Source organism: Monodelphis domestica, chromosome 7, assembly GCF_027887165.1.
Source record: "Monodelphis domestica isolate mMonDom1 chromosome 7, mMonDom1.pri, whole genome shotgun sequence".
NCBI classification, from domain to species: Eukaryota; Metazoa; Chordata; class Mammalia; order Didelphimorphia; family Didelphidae; genus Monodelphis; species Monodelphis domestica.
This window is the reverse complement of record NC_077233.1, coordinates 232,020,523-232,040,664: the sequence shown is the minus strand read 5'-3', so window position 1 is coordinate 232,040,664 and position 20,142 is coordinate 232,020,523. Positions and strand designations below refer to the sequence as shown.

General features: G+C 46.0%; 1 protein-coding gene across 1 annotated transcript in view; it reads right to left on the bottom strand.

Annotated features, from left to right (window-relative positions):
• Positions 1-19,020, bottom strand: part of LOC130455629 (G-protein coupled receptor family C group 5 member B-like) — a 28,599-nt gene extending 9,579 nt beyond the window's left edge. Inside the window, exons 1-2 of the mRNA XM_056806565.1 lie at positions 18,551-19,020; positions 1,031-2,044 (exon numbers count right to left, since the gene is read on the bottom strand). Of these exons, the coding sequence (XP_056662543.1) occupies positions 1,031-2,036 (1,006 nt within the window). The 5' untranslated portion in view covers positions 2,037-2,044; positions 18,551-19,020. The remainder of the gene's footprint in view (positions 1-1,030; positions 2,045-18,550) is intronic.
• Positions 19,021-20,142: the final 1,122 nt, after the last annotated feature.

Genomic DNA, 20,142 nt, shown 5'->3' with positions numbered 1-20,142 from the left:
CTCCTGATCTAGTACTCTGTCCTGAATACAAGCTGCCTCTCATGTAGCAATGGCAGGTCCCATTTAGGGAATGCTTTTAGGTTTGCAGAGCAACTTACCTTCTATACATTCTTTCATTGGACTCTCCCAACAACCCTGAGAAACAGGGGCGGGCTATTTAGTACCTAGTGACACAGCAGATAGAGTGCTGGGTCTAGAGTTGGGAAGACCCCAGTTCAAATCTGGGCACAGATGCTTCCTAGCTTTGTGGCCCTTGGCAAATCACGTAACCCTGTTCCCCTCAGCTTTTAAGGAAACGGCCAACCACTCCAGTGTCTTTGCTAAGAAGACCTGCAATGGGGCCATGAAGAGTTGAACATGATGGAAACGACTGAACAACAACACATGGAGTACCTTTCATTTGCCAGTGAAAAAGGTGGAATTCAGGCAGGTTAAATGATTTTCACGAGGCCCCCAAAATGAATTTCTGAGTCAAGAAGGAATTTGTCTTCACTTGCCTTAATAACTTATCCCATTTTCCAGACTCCAAGCCTAGTGCAAGAGATGCTCTATCTGTCGACTATGCCGCCCTGAGCTCCGGGATCCCAGGGAACACATTTAACAATGTGCTAGACCGTGAGGAATGATGGAGGGACCCTGCTCTCTCCTACAAATCTAGTCCCATATCTGACTACCGCTCCCGGTGTGGGCTCTGCCATGGGGAAGAACGGATGATCCCTGAGGGGTTGGCTCAGCATTGCTCCCGCAACTTGTAGCACAGGATTATTCCCAGGAAGCAATTCCCAGTTAATATACATGGACGATCAAGCCAGTAAGGATTCAAGGCCTATCAGCAGTTTGGACTTACAGGTTGGGGACTTCTGTTTATGGGGTTCAGACAACTAGAAAAATGCACTTTTACTTAACTCAGGGACTTGGAACCACTTCATAGTGGTCCACTATGGGGTATGAAGGGAGCAGCATGCCTAGCTCGTCACTGTCCGGTTGGCGGGTGCCTAGGAAGCTTTAGACAAAGTTTGGGTCGGGTTACCTGCGTTGTGTTCATCCATCGAGAAAGCTTTGTTTTCCATGTAGCTCCGGGGAAGCTGAACATCCTCTTCAAACGCCGTCTCTCGCATCCTGGGCTGCGTCGTGTCAAAGTAGTTGGGCGTATTCTCTTGTTGTGAGGGGAGGATGGAGCAGTGTACTTCGGGAATAGCGTGGAAGATGACAAATACCCAGCCACTGGATACCAAGGCGATAGCCAGGGTGGGATCACTCCACACATCACCTCGCCTTAGTTCTGCATTGCCAAAAAGGTACATGGTCATCCAGGCCACCCAGATCAGGATGGAGAGGAAGGTGGTGAGGATGAGGCACACGCCGTTCTTCTTCCACTTCTTAAACTTCCCACACAGGGTGAAGAGGGACAACCCCAGGGTCACCACCAGCAGAACCATGTCATAAATTAAGGCCAATGCAAAATCCATGGGTTCATAGCTGCAAGCGAGCTTCTTATCGCGCACCACGTTTAAGACTAGCCACTCTGTGGCAATAATGACCTGGACCAGCATCAGGCACACGGCCATCCCAGTGAGGTGCCAGCCTGAGGGGCTCTTCCCATGGCGGACCAGCCTCCGGACCCGCCATGCTTGGCTGAGCAAGCATGAGAAACACAAGGCAAAGAGCACCCCCCACAGGAACCTACGCGCTGAGCAGATAGTCTCATCCTCTCGGATGATGAAAGCAAAAGTCAGTCCAAACAAGCCTAGGGTCCCCAGGAGGAACAGGAAGTTCAGGCCCAGAGGCCCCTTCTTCTCTTTGTCCTTGATGAATGGCAATCTCACCAGGAGGATCAGGATCAACAGCAGTGTGATCAGGGCCCCGGCCCCCGCCACTGCCTCCACCACGATTCCCCAAATGGCATCCAGGTCGCACAGGGACACGTACTGAGGGAGGAGATCCAGCCCGCAGCCTCGAGAGGTGCTGGCGTTCTCGGAGGAGCCATAGCCGATCACAAAGAAGAGGAGAAATGAGAGGGCCAGCTGGGTTCTCATTTTTCTCTCTGAAATGGCATAAAAACAACACCACACACACGTACACAATTAAAGACCGCATCGTATGAATGCACAAGCTCTTTTTTAAATAGTGTGACATTTAAACTCCTTTAAAGGAGAGAGGGCTTTCTACTTATTTCAAGAGGGAGGCCTCCCGCAAGGAGCCCTGTAGCTCTGCGAGAGCTTAAAGCTTATGTTATTAAACATCACTTTCAAATGCTCTCCACAGCGAACTTAGGGAAGCTCTGATTTGCCAGGCCATAGTTGTATCGAGCCGCCTACCACAGCTGCTCCAATCCTTGCCTGTCCTCCAGCTACCCACATAGCGCCAGTCCCAGGAGCTTCCATAAGTAAATGCAGTATTGACCACGTTCTTTGTCTCTAAAGTCCCTGAGCCATCTCCCGACCAATGAGAGGCACCTCGGAGGGGCCTAAAGGGTCTGTGAATTATTTATGCTGTCTAGATAAGAGGCATTGACCTCTAGGTGGGTTCCCCCCAGTCCCCAGTGGGACTGGAAAAGAGAGTACAGTGTGGGCATGACGGTAACAGCTGATAAACAACCCTCAGCTCTATCCGCTGGATTATAAACCACTGCAGAAAATGGGACCATAAAGAGGAGCTGGCTACAGGGCTGGCGTTGGGAGCCAAGAAGGAGGTTCAAGATCTGCCTTGGATACAAACTGTGCTAGCTGTGCGACCTCAAGTAATTTGTTTAACTTCTCAGCGCCCCTGGACATCTCATTAAACCCTAATGGAATTGCACTGGTGTAAGGAGTTTCCAAATAAGGTGCTTGCTCCAAAGATGAAATCACAGATTCAGCAAGAAGCAAACTGGCCTCCAAGGTCCCTCCCTCTCACACTTGAGTTCCCCACTGTTAATGTTTGGGATTCATAGGAGGTTAAGAAGTGCAAAATATCCCAAGAGCTGTGTAGTCCTTACCCTGAAGGGGGCAGGGTGGTTCAAGGAAGAATCAAGGGATTTGGATTCAAATCCCACCTCTGTGATGCTTACCGGCCTTGAGCAAGTACTCAATAATACCCTGGCCTCAGTTTCCCCCTGTATAAAATGAGGGAGTTGGGCTACATGGTTCTGGGGTTCCCCTCCAGCTCTAGGTATGCTTCCTTGATCTTTTCCCAGGTCTTCCTCTATCTAAGGTGAAAGAAGGAATGTGCCTGAGGAAATCCTGTGAGAATTTTCAATTGGTTCTCAAAAGTCACCAGACACATATTTGATCATTCTTATTACCTCTATGTCACAGTGCCAGGCATATTGCAAACGACTTGTCGATTCTGCTACGGAGTTTATAAACAGAAAAGGACCAGGAACTTTTGGGGGGATGCTCACTCAAGAAGGACTGGGGGACGCAATCATGCAGGGAAGGGAGTGAAGAGAGTGAGGTATATCAGCCCTTGGAGCACAAGCTCTTCTGGATGGAAAGAGTGAATTCCCTGCTCGCCCCATTTGGTGATGCACTGGGAGATGAGTTTCAGGAACTTGCCCAAGATGGTGCAAAAAGGATCAGAAATGAGATATAAACCCAGGTTTTTCCTGTCAGAGAGGTAGCTAGGTGACAAAGTAGCCAGAACACCAACTTTCATTCAAATACATTGAGCTGTTGGCCCTGGGAAAGTCGCTTATCTTGTTTGCCTCAGTTTCCTCATCTGTAAAATGAGGATAATACTAGCACCTATTGCCCAGGGTTGTTGAAAAGCTCAAATAAGGTAACTGTAAAGTGCTTAGCACATTTACTGTGTGACCATGAACAAGGTCACTTTCCCAATCTAGGTCCATAAAAAGATGAGATGATCTCTAAGGTCCCTCTCGGCTCTAACATTTCCCAAATCTGCAGGAGGACCATAAGTGCACGTGGAAATCATTGCTCTTAGTTGGCTTTTCAAAACCAGTCACCCTTTTTGCTTACCTTGAAATTGTTGACTTTATGCTTCTATCTCTGTTCCTGCCCATCTACCCTCACCAACTTTGAGTTTCTTCACTGGCAAAAACCTCCAAGGAGGATCCACCATATTTACAAACCTGGTTTTTGTTCAAGGAATACCAGTTCAACCTAGTGGAAGTCTGGAAGTTTCACAGGCCAAACTCCATTACACAGAAATACTCTTGACAAAACTAATCCTGTAGCCTTGCTGGATGAGCCATTCTGGAGGAGTAGAAGCAACACTGATGTAGAACCAAAATATCTGAGTTCCTAATTCTGCCACTTATTCCCTAGTTAGGTCAGTTGTATCTTACTCTTAAGGGATCCTTTTGGGGGTTTTCTGGGTAAAGATACAACAGTGGTTTGCCATTTCCTTCTCCAGCTCATTTTACAGATGAGGAAACTGAGGCAAATAGGATTAGGTGACTTGCCTAAGGTCACATAGCTAGTTGGTATCTGAGGCTGGATTTGAACTCAAATCTTCTTGACTTTAGGCCTGATGCTCCATCAACTGCACCATCTAGTCACTCCTGTAAGACCCTGGCCAAAACACTTAATTTCTATGGATCCCAGGTGACCTAGATGAGCTGAAATTGCCTTCCAGCTGCAGCCAGCTATATGATTCTTGAATAAAATACTTTTGCTCCAGTTACATCAAATTTTGATCTGATCTGATATACAATTTTATTAAACAAATACTTTCTTTGGGGATAATTTCTCTGACAGTCATTTTTTTTTTTAAAAAAAGAGCTCCGGAGTTCACTGTTTGTACTATGGGAAGGAATTGTGACTCAGTCATTCACATTTATTTTGCCCAGCTCTCAAATACTAATCTCCTTTCAACTCTCCCTCTTCACTGCAAACATTCTACCTCCCAAACAAGCCATTCAAAGCCATCCACTCCCAGTCCAAGAAAACCCTGTACCCGAAAGATCCAGGAGATGGGAGGAAAGGAGGAGGTAAAGGCTAGCCGTGCTTGACCTTACTGATTACCTTAACTGGGTTCCCCTCTTTATGCCTGAACAGGGTGGATGTTAACTGTAGGTCCAACTAATATGAGAATTTCATTTTAAATAATGGATTCATTTTGACAAAATTTTGTCATATCGAATCAATACAGTTATGCTTCTGCCCCTTAGAAAGGTGTCCCAAAAGACCTAGTGGAGTGTTCTGAGTTATTAAAACTTAACAAGATCATTAAAAAGCAAACGAGTTACTTAAAAGCAAGGAGCTAAAGAGCTTAACAACTAAAGTTAAATGTAATTCAAAAACATGTAGCCCAAACTGCTCAGAAAAGTTGGAAAGGAGGGCAGCTGGGTAGCTCTTTGGATTGAGAGCCAGATCTAGAGATGGGAGATCCTAGGTTCAAATCTGGCCCCAGACACTTCTCAGCTGTGTGACCCTGGGCAAGTCATTTAACCTCCATTGCCTAGCCCTTACTGATCTTCTGCCTTGGAGCCAATACATAGTATTGACTCCAAAACAGAAGGTATGGGTTTAAAAAAAAAAAAGTTGGAAAGTCTAGATAAGTAGATGGTGTATACAGACTATGGTTTTTGTTGTGGTTCACTCATGCCCAATGCTTTATGATCCACTTTGGGGTTTTATGAGCAGAGATACTGGAGTGGTTTGTCATTGTCTTCTTCAGTTCAAATTATAGGTGAAGAACTGAGGCCAAAAGGGTTAAGTGACTTGCTCAGGGTCACCTAGCTAATAAGTGTCTGAGGCCAGATTTGCATTCAGGAATATGTTTCCCTGACTTCAAGATCTGGGGCTCTGTGTCATTTAGCTGCCCCATATATAAATATTAGCTACTATTATTATTACCTTTTTACAGATGAGGGAACTGAGGCTCAGAGGCATAAAGTCATGCTTCCCCTTTCCTGAAGCTGACCGATATATCTTTCATCATTTCTTCTTTGATTCTGTGGGCTCCTGTAGTCGAACTCAGGGGCAATATAAATCCTGACCTTGGGCTGACCCAAGCACCTAAGCAACTCCAAAGTGCCAGCCAGCTTCATGGGAAGAGACCAAGAATCAGAAATATGGGTGTATGCAGTATTCCCCAACCATGGCAATCAGCAAACATTCCTCCCACTCACTTTCTTACAACGAAGTCAAGGCTGGTTTGAGGGAAGTATGTATACAACAGTCACTTTCCCCAGAAGTCTGGCTTGAAAAACTACTGTGAAATTGTGGGTAGGACCAGTCACCGCCAGATTCAGCTGCTTCCGGAAGCTTCTGTGTGTTTCCCATACAGGGCATAGCTGCTCTACTTGGGACAGTGACTCATCCTCCTCAAAAAAATAAGTTTCTCTTTCTCCACCCCCACCCCCAAAACTCTTACCTTCAGTCTTGGAAACATACCAAGTCTTGGTTTCAAGGCAGAAGAATGAGATGGACTAGGCAGTGGGGATTAAGTGACTTGCCCAGGGTCACACAGCTTGGACGTATCTGAGACCAGATCTGAACTAAAGATCTCCTGTTTCTATACCTGGCTCTCTAACCACTGAGAAACCTTGTTGCCCTGGCAGTATCACTTTTCCATAGAGGTGGTGTGGCACAGTAGGCGGAGATTTGGTGTCAGAACCACAAAGAAGCAGGTGCTGCCTCTGACATGGGCTGATGGTACCCCAACCCCAGAAAAAGTTTCTTTATTTCTTAGCGTGCTAGGTATTTAAGTTTATAAATTGCAGAGCACACACTGAGCTACTATGGTATAGTAACTGGAAGAGGGAGTTTGCTCACTAGGATTTTGTATACCAATGAAATCACAGGCCTGGAAGAGTCCAGATGAGGAGTTGGAGTGATGACCATCTCCTTACATGCTAGAGAGGGCAGCTATTTGGCATAGTGGATAGTGCTGGACCTGGAGGCAGGAAGACCCGAGTTCAAGTTCAAATCTGTCCTCAGATACATTGGGTGAGTCATTTAAGCTTGCCTACCTCAGTTTCCTCATCTAGAAAATGAAATAAGAATAGCAGCAACCACCACTCCTTCAGGGTTGTTGGGTGGATAAAAATGAGATCCTATACTATGATTCTGGGCTAAGATGTGCTGGAGAAATCCCCCCCAGCTGCTGGGACTCAGAGCATTTGGCACCTGTTGGTCCACATTCTCCCCTCCTCTGGTTTCAAAGCTCACCCTCTCTTCTGGCATTCCAGTCAGCCACTGAGCTAAATGAACATCTCTATCAGACCTCTCAGGTTATTTGGAGACAGGAGTGTCCTGCCAAGTGGCTTTGCTCTCTGCCTGCCTCACACCGAGCACAGAAACTTCCTCTTTTCTGGAACTTTCCTAAATAGGGTCCAAAACTATATTTATCGTGCCCCTAGGGCTTCCCTCTTCCACCAAGATCCCTCAAGTCCAGCCAAGAATAGCCCATAACAAAGGCCATTTGAGGCAGGCTGGAGGGAAAAGGTATTGAGTAAATCCATTTGCTAAGCATGGTTGGAAAGGCCAAACAAAGGACCCAGGCCAAGAAAGGTTAAGGAGCTCACTCTACATACCTAGAAAATAGGTGGGCACAGATGGAGCTTTAATATCTAAGACCCAAAGATCCATCCACAATCAGGAGATAAGGCTGGGGGGAGAAAGAGACCCCTGAGGTGAAGGGGGTTGCTGCAGCTCCCCCAGGCTTTGCACCATCCCTAACCAAGCTATCCTAAGTGATGGACTCATAGGTATACAAGAGGTGAAGTTAAAAGGGAGATCTAGAGGGATTATCTAATGCAAGACCCTCATTTTATTTTGTTTTTTGGAAATTTTTATTTAATTAGTTAATTTAGAATATTTTCCCATGGTTACAAGATTCATGTTCTTTCCCTAAGACCCTCATTTTATTTTATTTATTTTAAAACCCTTACTTTCTGTCTTAGAATCAATACTGTGTATTGGCTCCAACGCAGAATAGGCTGGGCAATGGGGGTTAAGTGACTTGCTCAGGGTCACACAGCTGGGAAGTGTCTGAGGCCAGACTTGCACCTAGGACCTTCTGTCTCTAGGTCTGGCTCTCTATCCACTGAGCAACCCAGCTGCCCCCTAAGATCCTCATTTTAAAGAGGAAACGAAATTTTAAAAAGGCAGCTAGATGACTTAGAGGACAGAACATTGTGGGGCCTGGAGTCAAGAAGACCTGAGTTTAAACCTGGCCCCAGACACTTACTAGCTGTGGGACCCTAGGCAAAGTCACTTAAATCTGTTTGCCTCAGTTTCCTCATTTGTAAAATGGATTGGAGAAGTACCTCTGCCAAGAAAACTCCAAATGGGGCTATGAAGAGTGGGACAAGAAAGGAACAATAAGTTTAAGAAGGATTAAAGTGGCTTGCCTGAAGCTACACAAAGTAGTTGAATAAGTCAGTTAATAAACATTTATTAGGCACCTATCATATACTAGTTCTGTGTTAAAAACTAGAGCTAGAAAGGCTTAAGACTCTCCTTGAAAAGGAGGTCACAATAGAAACGAGGAGACAATGTCCACACAACTATGTAGAAACAAACTATACACATAGGCTAAATTAGGTATAATCCATCAAGAGGAAAGCAGTACCATTAAGGGGTTCCTGTACCCAAGTCCTGTTTTCACAGCACCACAATGCCACCAGGGGCAGTCAATTCTCTGGACTGCTGCTCCTAAGAGAAATGCCCAGTGCCCACTCTGAGGCACTCAGCAGCCAAGTGGCAGAGGCCAGACTTAGAAGCTAGGAGACAGGAGTTCAAATGTTGCCTTAGTTCCTTACTAATTGCATGACTAAGTCACTTAACCTGTTTGCCTCCGTTTCCTCAACTGTAAAAAGGGGATAACAATAGCTTCTACTTCCTGGGGGTTGCTGTAAGGATCAAATGAGGTCATTATTCTAATAACTGCCCAGTGCCTGGCACAAAGTAAGCGCTAGCTCTGATGATTGATGAAGATGATGATGAAGATGAATGGTGGACCTGCTGCCGCCACAGATACAATGTACCTCCCAAGCTCACTCTTAGCCCCAGGAAATACATTTAATCAAAGTAAGCAAAACGCACAATGCCCATATAGACAAAATGCTACAAAGTAAACCTGTCATTTACCTTGTATTCTTTCCCTATCGTTCTGGCAAAAGTAAAAAGAACAAGATAAAAGTCTGTTAATACACTGTTATTCGCTACAACCATAAGTATAAAAGTTGGATGAGGTAGGAAGTTGCAACTACTGATTATTTTTGAAAAGTTATCTGTTGTTTTGGTTTATCCATAATAACACTTATATGGGTACAGTTGGGGACAGTACAAATGGGGACAGTACAAATCACTGTCACCTACATCATCTTGTTGGATCGATCCTCACTAAAAATGTACATTAGGCAGGATGCTTTCCCCATTTCAGACATGAAGAAAGTGAAGTTCAGGAGGTCAGAAGCCTAGGAGGTATTGGAGCCCAAAACACGGAATAGGTTATAAAGAACAGTGACTTGAGTCAGAGAACCTAGGCCATTCTGAACCTCAGGTGACTTCTCGGTAAAATAAGGACCACTGGGTCATAGATGGAGATGGAAGGGATCTTTGAGACCATCTAGTATCAACCTTTCATTTTACAGATGGGGAAACTGAGACCCAGAAGTGAAGGTATTTGCTCAAGGTCACATAATGACTAAAAAGGAGTTTTGAATCCTGGGGCTAGGTGGCCCAATGGATAGAACGCTAGCCCTCAAGTCAGGAAGACTCAACTTCATGAGTTTAAATTTAGCTTCAGAAACACACTAGCTGTGTGACCTTGGACAAGACACTTAACCCTGTCTCAGTTTCCTCATCTGTCAAATGAGCTGAAGAAGGAAAAGTCAAACTTCTTCAGTATGGCTGCCAAGGAAACTCCAAATGGGGTCATGGAGTGTTAGACAATGAAAAATGACTTAATGTACAGATTTGAATCCAGGTTCTCTTATTTCAATTCTTTTTTTATTATACCTTGCTGCTTTGGTTCTGAGTCAGAGGATCTGGTTTCAAATCTTATCTCTGTTGCTCACTATCTGTGTGATAGTCACTTCCCTTCCCTTAGACTCACTTTCCTCATCTATAACATGAGAAATTTCCACCAAATCATCTCTAAAGTCCTTTCCAGCTCTAAGTCTACAGTACTATATCTTGCGACCCTGAGTCTCATGCTCTTTCCACTACATTAAGAAGTTCACATTTTTGTTGTCCCCATGAGCAGAGGACTGAACTGAGTTGCAGAGCTGCTCCAAGTCAGAAAGGTCCAATTCTGTAAAGATGTCTTATGTTTAAATCTTTTTTAAAACCCCTACCATTTGTCCTATAATCAGTACTGTGTATTGGATTCCAAGGCAGAAGAGAGGTAAGTACCTGAGGTCAGATTTGAATCCACCACCTCGCGTCTCTCATCCTGGCTCTCGATCCACTGAGCCACCTAACTAGAATTAAACCCCGAGGTTTAATTCTGGACCTCATACTAACCAATAAGGGAGGGCTGGTGACATGCTTCCCACTTTGCAGATGAAGAAACTGTGGCCCAGAGAGGAAGTGACTTGTTCCAGGTGCCAGAGCCAGTATCATTGGCAGAACCAGTACAAGAATCTAAGTAGTGGACTAATGGATTTGGGAGACCCCAAAGATCTAAGTTCTGCCCCTGCCTTTGACATGTAATTGCTCTGTGCTGTTGGGCAAATCATCTCTGAGAGCCTCAGTGTCTTCATCCATAAAATAGGGATAGTAACAGGGTTGTCTGTGAGGCTTAAATGAGATAACAATGTATGTGAAACATTTCGCACATTTTAAAGTGCTCTACAAATGATAGTTATTATTATTGTTTGAACAACCAAATTCTATAGTATCATTACTAATAATCAGAACAGCCACCCACCCATGAAAGAGTCTTGAAGATCAAGGGTTGGAAAATCAAGTCAGGAGACAGTGTAAATTATAGCCTCCTTCGGTAGAAGGCCCGTCCTGAAATGAGGGAAAGAGACAAGGGTCCCTCCCCCACTCCCCCCATCCCCAGCTCTTCTAAATCCCCACATTCATGGGCCGAGCAGGGGTTTGGAGTTAGCCCAATGGCAGCCCATTGTAGGGGGTGATGGAAAAAACTACAAAGCAATAAAACCGAGTATTCCGATACAGCTTCAAGAAGTGTAATCCATTAATATGGAAAATCAGGCTAATATATTCATTACCTTTGGTATGACCTAAACTCCTAGACACTGGAACTGAGCTGAGGCTGTTTCAAGCATCCTGATTTAACCACACACACTGGAAAGGAAGGTCCACAATTAAGCGATAGGTCACGCACGAGAGAACTCAATTTTCTTGTGAGCTGTGGTTCAGTGAGCTTGAAAGAAATGCAGTAAACAATCCTTCAGAAGAGGGCTCCTTTAACTGCCCTGTGGAGACACCCAAATGATGCCTCTGAGCACGATGGATGGCTTCAGGACAACAACCTTTGTTGCCTGCTGGCTCTGCAAATGCTACCAGTTTGGAGGTTCTGTCATTTCCATTTTCTCCACCCCCACCCTTCCATACACACATAGTATATTTCATTCATGTCATGTAACCCTCATGTGACTGAGCTCTTCTAGACCGGCCAGTTACCATGGTGATGGTGTTACATGGATAACCCATTGGGCTGTCAGTCCATCTCTTGTTTCCAATCCTTCGTCTTATTATGAAGCAAAAGAGGAATCACCAATAAAAATAGAAGATCCCTTTAAAGCGAGGGGTTCTTAACCTGGGAATTGTCAACTACAAAACCAAATGTGTTTTTAGCTCTATTTCAATATCACTGGCTTTCTTTGTAATCCCGTGTGTTTTGTGAATTTAAAAACCACTCTTCTAAGAAGGGCTCTATGGGCTTTACCAGGCTGCCAGAGGGGGTCGAGGACACAAAAAGATGAACACCCCCAGATTTAGGAGAACTAGAGTGACTAATACAGTCTCAGCAGAAGGTTGGAAATAAGATGATCTTCCATTTGGGGCATCTTAGAACACTGAAAATAAGGATAGGTAGGCAATGATGAGGTACCTTCGCCTTTGCTGAAGTATCAACATTGGTGATGGTGATGGGAGCCCCTCGAGGAGGGTGAGGAATATTTATTAAGTACCTATGTGCCAGGGACTGTGCTCAGCCCAGATTAACTAAAGTTCCATAGCATTTCGAGGGATAACAATCCTATAAGGCACAGATATTATTTTATCCCCATTTTGCAGAGGGCAAAATTGAAACTAATACTGAGTAAACTGCCCAAGGTTCCTAAACGAGTGTGGACACACCAGGATTCAAACTCAGCTTCTCTAACTCTAACTCCAATGTTCTTTTAAGGTGCACGATGAAAAGAGCTCGGATCTGGAGTCAGAGGACCTAAGTTCAAATACCATCTCCAATGCTTACTACCTGTTTGAACCTGTTTGAACTAGGTTTGAACCCTTGGAACATGGCATAATTTCCCAAGGTTTTAATTTTCCTCCTTCTAAAATAAGAACTGTAGAGGGAGCTGTGGTTCAGTGGTTAAGAACACTGAGCCTGGAGTCAGGAAGATCCGAGTTAAAATCCAGCTACATATGTCTTAGCTGTGTGACCTTGGGCAAGTCACTTAACTCCTATCTGCAGAGGCAGCTGGATGGCTTAGTGGATAGAATGCTAGCTTGGAGTCAGGAAGACCTGAGTTCAAATCCAGCCTTAGAAACTAGCTGTGTGATCCTGGGCAAGTCATTTAACCTGACTGCCTGACAAAAGGAACCACTGGAGAAGGAAATGGCAAACCACTTTAGCATCCTTGTCAAGAAAACCATGGATAGTTTTGGGGCATGGGATCACAAAAAGTTGGAAATGACTGACCGATACCAACAAGATAAGAACAAGATGGTCTTTGAATCTTTTTTCCAGCTTGGGCTTTATAAACTTAATACACTGATGACTTCAAAGCTCTCTTCACACTGAAGACACAGTTATGTCTATATCCATATAGATATATAGCATGCTAGGATAACCCGTGGCATCACCTCTAGCACAGGGGTTCTTAACCAGTGGTTCATGAAAGGTTCATTGCTAGATTTTTTTGGGGGTCCATGAATTTGGACAGGGAAAAAATGACATCTTTACTTTCCATAACCTCTAACTGAAAGTGTGCATTTCTTTCAATATTTAACAATGTTATTCTAACAAAGGGTCCTGTGTGCTTTACCGACTGCCAAAAGGGTCTATGTCACAAAACAAGGCTAAGAACCCTTGATCTAGATCAAACCACCTAGAATAACAGTAGCAGAAATCAGAACCTGGCTTTCTCTTAAGAAACAAGTAGTAGAGGCAGATTAAATGTCTATATACCAGGCTCCCTTTTCTCTCAGTAGTGAAATTGGCTCAAGCTAATGAAGTGCTGTCTACAGAGAGGCTCCCCCCAGGAGGCTGATGATGAATTCTTCACTTGGAGCAAAACAGCTACAGTTCCCAGTTCACCCATGTGTCCTTCTGGGACCAGGAATTTCTGTTCTAATTTAGAAAAAGACCCATTTTTTAAGAGGTGAGAAACCACAATTTTAACAATGGAAAAGTGAGCTTCTAGGCCCTTTGTTAAGCTTCAACACGTTTAACAATAAGAGATAACAATTCTCTAAATCTCTAGAGTGCTTAAAAGGTTTCAGAGTCCTCCCATTTTGATCAGTCAGGAAGGGAAGGCTGGTATCTTTAGAGGGTAAGCTTCTTGAAATCAGGGACTGTCTTTTGCTTCTTTTTTGTATCCAGGGTGTCCATACCTGACATGTTTACTTAATAAATATTTCTTGATTACTGATTGCTAGGAAACTGAAGGTAAAAGACTACTGGTCTCCCAGCTAGTCAATGAATGAATGCAAATGCTAAAATCCAAGTCTGTGGTAAGTATAATACAATTCAGACTAGACAGGCTCAGTCTCATTCAAAAAGGGAATATTTTAGGCCTAGAGGAAGCTAGGTGGCTAAGTGGATAGAGTACTGGGCCTAGATTTAGGAAGACCTAAATTCAATTCCAGCCTCAGGCACTTATTAGCTGTGCAACTCTGGGCAAGTCCCTTAATCTCTGTTTGCCTTAATCCACAGGAGAAGGAAATGGCAAATCACATCAATATTCCCAACAAGAACCCCCCCCCCCCATGGAATACTATTGTGCTCAAAGGAATAATAAAGTGGAGGAATTCCATGGAGACTGGAACAACCTCCAGGAAGTGATGCAGAGTGAAAGGAGCAGAACCAGGAGAACATTGTACACAGAGACTGATACACTGTGGTATAATCGAACGTAATGGACTTCTCCATTAGTATCAATGCAATTTCCCTGAACAATCTGCAGGGATCTAAAAATATATATATATATATATATATATATATATATATATATAATACTACCCACAAGCAGAGGATAAACTGTGGGAGTAAAAACACCGATGAAAAACAACTGCTTGACTACAGGGTTGGAGGAGAAAAGACTGAGGAGAGACTCTAAATGAACACTATAATGCAAATTCCAACAACAGGGAAATGGGTTCGAGTCAAGAACACATGTGATAACCAGTGGAATCATGCGTCAGCTATGGGAGAGGGGGGGGGGGGCGGGGGGGAGGGGAGGAAAAGAAAACGATCTTGGTTTGCAATGAATAATGTATGAAAACGACCAAATAAAATAATGTTTAAAAAAAAAAAGAAAGAAAACCCCCCGGTTTTCTTGTATGGGTATGCTACTGGAGTCACAGAGTTGGACATCACTAAACAACAAACAACAAAAATCTTTCATTCAGTATTTGTTAAGGGTTTCCTTTATGTCTGGCACTGTTCTTGGAGTCAGTGGAGTCTGGACTCCTATCTAAAACACTAGCTGCATGACCTTGGGCAAGTCACTTAAATTCTCTCAGTTCAGTTTCCCCATATATAAAATGCTCTCCAAGGTCCTTCCAGCTCCACATCTATAATCGTGCTGGAGATACAAGGAAGTCAAAAACCCAAGAAAGACAAAAACAAAAACAAGACTCCAGTTTTGTTTCAGGTAGGGTCCTGCCTTCTGTAAGAAGTCTTTCCTGGATCCCCTTTGGTGCTAGTGCCTTCCCTCTGAGGTCATCTCCATTTTATCCTCTACAGTAGGTAGCAAGTGTGCTGCCTGAACTCCAGGAGAGCAGAGGCTGTCTTTGGCCTTCTCTGGATCCCCAGCACTTAGCCCAGTTCCCGGCATATTAATGGGTGTTTAATAAATGCCTGTTGACTTGACTTGGCTGAACTCTTTAGAGGAATGGTGAGCTTCCCAACCCCCCAGCCCCAAGCCCCAGCTATCCAGATAGAACAAAGAGTTAAGATGGAGCTCTCCTCGAGTGCCCAGTGTTTTCATTTATCACATCAGTCCTGTGGTTTTAGCCTTTACTTGTCAGTGTTGATAACAGTCAGCAAAAGACTTCAGGGCACAAATAGCTGAGCTGAATCATCGGGAGAATTAGTTACACCCTTTCCTACCATTCATTTCTTAGCTTCCTCACAACCAATTTATCTCCAACCTCGGCGAAGCCTAACCTACACAAACTGCTAGATTTAGCACCCAAGAAATCCCTTTCGGTATGTAAATACAGTTGTGAGAGTGTACCATGAATATGCAAAACAGCCTCAAGCCTGTAAATAAAAGCAATCATTTAAATGCAAATGATATTCCAGAACCCTCCATTCCGGGCTGGCTGGCTTGCCTAGGTTGGGATGGAGAAAATTCTCACCAATTTTGAACTGCAGTTCTGAAATCAGAGAGTGCAGGGAGGAGACACTCATTTGTTCCAAAGAACAAGCGGGGGTCCGGCCATCTCTACTACTCAAGGGGCACGCTTTGGGAGGGCGAGAGTCTGAAGTTCTCAAAGCACTGGGGCTTCATCATCGGCCATCAGTGCCTACCGAGCACCTCCTCAGATGACGGACGTTAAGCCCATCCAGACCCCAGAGCCATTGGCAGGATTGATGAGGAGCCAGTACATACCCAGTATCCACCTCTCTCACTTCCTTGATGGGAAGTAAATTAGAGCCCCTGATTTGAAGTAAATCGGACTCTCCGGGAGCTTAGCAGAGGGAGGAACATGGGACAACGTGCAGAAAATACATCCTCCTTTTATGTAATAATAGCCTGCCAAGGGATGGAAAATTCCTCGCAATCTCTAGCATGTCGTTTTTGAAACACTTTTGAACATCTGTGCCTCAAAGTGCTGATATTTCTTTCTCCGCCCTCCCCCTCCCCCTCCCCCTCCCCTTCCCTCTGACTTCCCCTGTCAGTGCGGTCCTACTCTTCCGCCTGGGCATCCAGCGTTCCATCTGGCCCCAGCACACAGGATCTTCCCTTCTGATTTAAGCCCCAAGGCAAAGAATAGAGAGGAAGAACAATTCGCACAGCGGTTCCAATACAAAATTGGTCAAGGATTGTTGACTCAATAATAAGACTCAAATTTGTGTCACTCAGCATACTAGTTGACTACCTCCAGTTAAATACAGAGAATCCCCCTCCCTAGTTCTCTAACACATCCCCACCATTTTTTAAAATTCCCTTCAGACTCCTTACTGTCTCCCCTCCCCTCATGGGTCAAGTTCAGTTGCCTATGGACCAGAAAGGTTAAGTGTTTTGCCCAGGATCACACAGCCAGTGTCTTAGGAAGCTCTTTTTTTTAGCTCTATCCACTATTCCTCATAGTCTACCTAATAAATATTTATTGAAGGGAAGGTCTTCTTAGGTAGGGAGCTGATTAGAACTCACATGTATGGTTGTTTTCTCATTTCTGTGCCCCTCTCTAGATAATCCAAGGCCTGAGTGAGACTACCTTGCCTCTTCCATCCCAAAGCACACTTAGTGAACTAACTCATTTAGTATTATGAAAATAGAATGGAATTTAGAGTCCCAGGGCCATGGAATCAAACCCTGGCTCAGCTACTCCGTATCCCGGTGACCTTGGGCATCATTAAACTTCTCAAGAGCCTCAGGGCTTCTAAACGATGGGGTTGGACTGACTAAGGTATGATCTCGAAGATCTCAAATAGAAAAACCAGCTCTTTAAACCTGATACTTTGCTCTGGTCTAAAGATAGTTGGAATTTTGTGCTCTGTGGCTGGGAGGCAAATTTCCTCTAGGTTTCAGAGATATCATTTCTAGGGATTCTCCCAGACCTCCAGTCCAGGTCAAAGCCTGGATGCAAAATGTAAGCAGACAATATTGGTTGGTCAATTCTGGGTTTATTCTTCTCAGAGGAGCCAGCTCCCCAAAGAGATGGTAAGGAAGGAGATGGCGACATGGAGGACTCAAAGGACCTCACGGGTCCATCCAAAGAGAATCTCTGCTATCCTGACAGGTTTGGTTAAGAGGCAGTTAAGGGAACTTTAAGGAGCTGGAGTGGGGAGGAGGGAAGTTACATTGGACTCTGGCCCACATATCTTCCCCCAACCCAAGCCTGGGGAGCTGAACAAGGACACAGAGTTGACTTGGCAGGGGTTGGTGGGGGTCCCTAAGGTCAACAATCCAACAAAAGAGCAGGGTTTTTTGAGGAGCTCAGAGGTAGACTAGAACTGCCCCCCTCCCCCATAAAGGTCCTGACCTTTCTTCATGGCAGGCAAACATTTCCCAGCCACAGTATTCTTCAACCAGATGTACTATTGTATTCAATGACCTCCACTCAGCTCTGGCTCTTTCTCTCACTCTCTCCCTACTCTCCCCCCACCTCCCTCTTTCAACTAAACATTCTCTTCTTTAGGTTATCAGGAGAGGGGGAAGGAAAAAAAAAAGCTGAGAAGCCAACCCCACGTATCTGGTTCTCTCCATTTCGAACCCCAAGAATTGCCGGGCTCTGGCAACCTGCCACTAACACCCCCCCCCCCCAGGGCCTAGGGTTGTAGGCTGCAGTCTCATTATAAGCGCCTCAGTACTCTCCTAGATACATCCCCCAAGGTGCTCTTTTAATCAAGACAGTCCCGAAAGCCTCCAGTTCCGCTTCTCCCCCCTTTCTACTCCAATTCTGCATTAGTCCGTTCCAGTCCCGATTTCTAGCTGTTCTATGGCCTCAGTCGCTCCACTTGTCTCCAGTCCGCAGTGCCTCCCTCCCGGACAGTGCGGAGCACGTCCCGCAACAACCTTCCTTCTGCAGGTGCGGGCCAAGCACTGGTTTCCAGTGAGGATCAGGGCTGCCTCTCCTTTTGAGGGCCAAGGAGAAGCTACCCGATTGTCTTCCTAGACCTTCAAAAAACTGAACCCTGCTCTAATTCCTCTACGGGAGCACCCTTACCCTTTACGCCCAGACCCTCCCCCGCCTTTCCAAATATGATCACCCCCCAAATCTGGCCCCGCTCCGCCCTCTGCGGCTCCTCTCCGGACACTACTGCACTGGGGCCTTCTCCCTGCTCCCCAATAATTACGCTCGCACCCCAGCTTTGCTCACTCAGTCCCTGCGGCGGGCTATGGACCGCACAGGGATATGAACACCCTTCAGCATGGGAGACGCTGCATAGAGCTCTTCCCGCTGGTTAAAAGTTTGTCTGGGGCCTGGAGAGTCCCCCTCCCCCCGAACCCCTCTCTTCCCGCCTGGGCTGAGCCCCTTCTAGGTAGCCGCGAGGCACTCACCCGCACCGGCGGCCCCACAGCCGGACGGACTCTCCCGCTTCTTTCGCAGCTGCCACCGAAGTCACATTTCTGCAGAGCGGTCCCCCGTTCCCCTCCCCTCCCCCCACCCCCTAGTCCCGGCTCCTGCTCCCCTAGATGCTCTCACTGCATTGCCGCGCACGGCCCCCCTGCGCCCTGTTGCCGCTTCTGCCGCCCGGACCGGCTCTGGGTCTGGCTCTGGCTCCGGCTCCGGCTCCGGCTCTGACTACAGTTCCAGCGGCGGTCCCGGATTTCGCCGTCAGCTCTGTCCCCTCCCTGCACCCAGCCTAGCCCCCACTCCTCGGTCCTCCCTCCCAGCTCAGTCCCGCGGGCCCCGAGCCCAGCTCGCTCACTGGCTCTCGCACAGCCCCAGCTCCACCCCCACGGCCGCCCCTTCCCCCTCCCGCCCGTTCTCCTCTCCAGTGCAATCCGCTGGTTCCCCGAAGCCTAATGAAGCTGCAAACTCCCTGACCCCCTCCCCCCACCGTGCTCCTGCCGCCCCTAGTGTGCACTCGGCACGTGAACCGCCATCCTCACAGGCACCGACACACACAAAGGGTGCTCATATAGGTCTCCCGGCGCACGGGCACACGCAGAGGACAACGACCCACAAATGCACTCTCCCCTCCAACCCCCTCCAACACGCTTGTGGGGGCACATAGTACACCTCTCCGTGTGTGAATACACTTAGCCATACGATTTATTGACTGAGAAAACAATCTGAATGAATTACACAAAGCACTGAACGCTCATAACTCAGATACGTGTCCACGGGACCTTAGATGTGCAATTTGGAGGAACCTTAGAGACCAGGACCGCTCGTACTCCACCTCCTCGGTCCCCCACCTCCCTTTTCACGAAGGAGGAATCTGTCTTGCCCAAGATCACACAGGTCTTGAGCGTCAGAAGAAGGACTTGAGACCAGGTCCCCTGAGACTTCACTGCTCTAATACCCATCCGCACCTCACCCTCGGTGACAGGAGCCCTAAGGGAAAGGAGATTGTTAGAGGGCTTTCCGGGTGCGATAGTTCCAACTTTCGTTCATCTGTTTGAAGGCAATGGGGATAGGTTGGATGATTTGTAATCCCTTGTAGCTACAGAAATCTAAGATTCTCTTGTCCTAAACGAATGCAGTACAACTGAGGAAAGCACTGATTGACCTGTGAGGAGAAAGCCAGGGGCCGCGAGATGTTTTTGCTCAGTGACCAAAAGGATGGGAGAGGGAGCCCCCAAAAGAGGGTGCGTATGGGTCCAGAGATAATAACCTTTTTTTCACATCAGAAACTGGCATCAAAGCTTTGTTCTGAGCCTCCTCCTGCTACCCACAAGGCAGATTTTTAGGGGTATAAAATGCATATTTGGGGGTTTCTTTTCCAGCTGTTTAAAGGTTTCGAATAACCTGTTGAATGAGGGGGAGATCCTCTTCTCCAATCAATCGACCAAAAAGCATTTATTAATGTGCTAAGTCTTACAGAACGAAAGGTAAAAGTAGCCCCTGCCCTCAGAGAACTTACATTCTATTGGGAAGACGATATGTAAATAACTAGATATTTAGTTAGTCTCAAAGAGAAAGG